A 1,232-nucleotide genomic window follows, 5' to 3' on the forward strand; every position below is an offset into this window, starting at 1 on the left:
AATGGTCTGTGTAACCCAGGCTTTGGGGTTACTCTTCCACACAACAGGAAGAGAGCCCTTGGCTATGTTTTTAAGGGCTCTTGGGTCCTCTGAATGATAAATTGAGAAGCTTCAGCTTCATATCACCAGAAGCATTGCCACCAAACAACAGAATTAGCCTATCCTTTGCTGCTTTATAGGGTGGCATCAACTTTTCCTCTTTACTGATGTAACTTCAGTCTGGCATCCTCTTCCAGTACAGTCCTGTCTCATCCACATTAAAAACCTGCTCGGGTAAATACAGGCCTTCATCAAGAATTTCTCGAAGCATTTCAGGGAATTCCTGGGCAGCTACCGTATCTGCACTTGCTGCCTCACCACTTACATTGTGAAGGTTGGCTCTAGCCTTGAACCGATGAAACCAGCCATGGCTGGCATTAAAAGATGCGCCCTCTGATTCTTCACTGTGTTTCTTCTTTAAGTCTTCATGAAGGCTTTTAACTTTCTCTTGAATTGGCATTAAGCTGAGCAGGACTCGACGATGATACTGATCCTGCATCCACACGCTGAGAAGTTTCTCCATCTCCTCCATCACTTTCCCACACTTCTCCGATATTATTGTCGACATCGTCGGCACACCAGACTTCACATGTTCCATGATCTTGTCCTTGTTCTTTAGAGTCGTGCCGATGGTTGAACAATTCATGTTATAAGAACAAGCAACATCTACCATCTTTTCGCCTTGCTCCACTCTCTCAATTTTCACTTTTTTTCCATCATTATCGCTTGGTGTTTCTTAGCAGTACCAGCTACATCACTGCTGCTTTTGCGCTTACTTCCGGACATCCTGGGCTTGAAATAAAGATACTGTACTACTGTACCCTATACGGTACTGTAGAGTAAAGTACACAAAGGCGCAACCACTTGTAGAGGATGCACGCACGTGACAACCTACGCCAGACACGTGAACTAACTTACGTGATTGGACATGCAAACACGTGTTCACATTGAAAGTTTGCAACTTGAAGTTTCATATGTAGGGGACTCACTGTATATGATAGTTTAGTGGGTGCAATCCTGGGGATTCATTTGCTTCTTATAACTTATCAAACACATTTTTTTTTTTCAGGAGAAGGAACCGCATTCTAAATGAACGTTGGAATGTTATTTTTAGTCACTTTAAAAATTGTTGTGGTGGGCAGAATAATGGTCCACAAAGATGCCCACTTCCTAATCCCTAAAACTGTGAATAT

General features: G+C 42.9%; 1 protein-coding gene across 1 annotated transcript; it reads right to left on the reverse strand.

Annotated features, from left to right (window-relative positions):
- Nucleotides 1–214: 214 nt before the first annotated feature.
- Nucleotides 215–712, reverse strand: LOC138414151 (tigger transposable element-derived protein 1-like). The gene has a single exon (XM_069540945.1). It carries the CDS (start codon nt 710–712, stop codon nt 215–217), a length of 498 nt encoding a protein of 165 aa, XP_069397046.1.
- Nucleotides 713–1,232: the final 520 nt, after the last annotated feature.

The sequence above is a fragment of the Delphinus delphis genome, chromosome 1 (genome assembly GCF_949987515.2).
Source record: "Delphinus delphis chromosome 1, mDelDel1.2, whole genome shotgun sequence".
NCBI lineage: Eukaryota > Metazoa > Chordata > Mammalia > Artiodactyla > Delphinidae > Delphinus > Delphinus delphis.

Coding starts and splice junctions, on each gene's coding strand:
- LOC138414151 (XM_069540945.1), bottom strand. CDS start 712: ATGGTAGATGTTGCTTGTTCTTATAACATGAATTGTTCAACCATCGGC.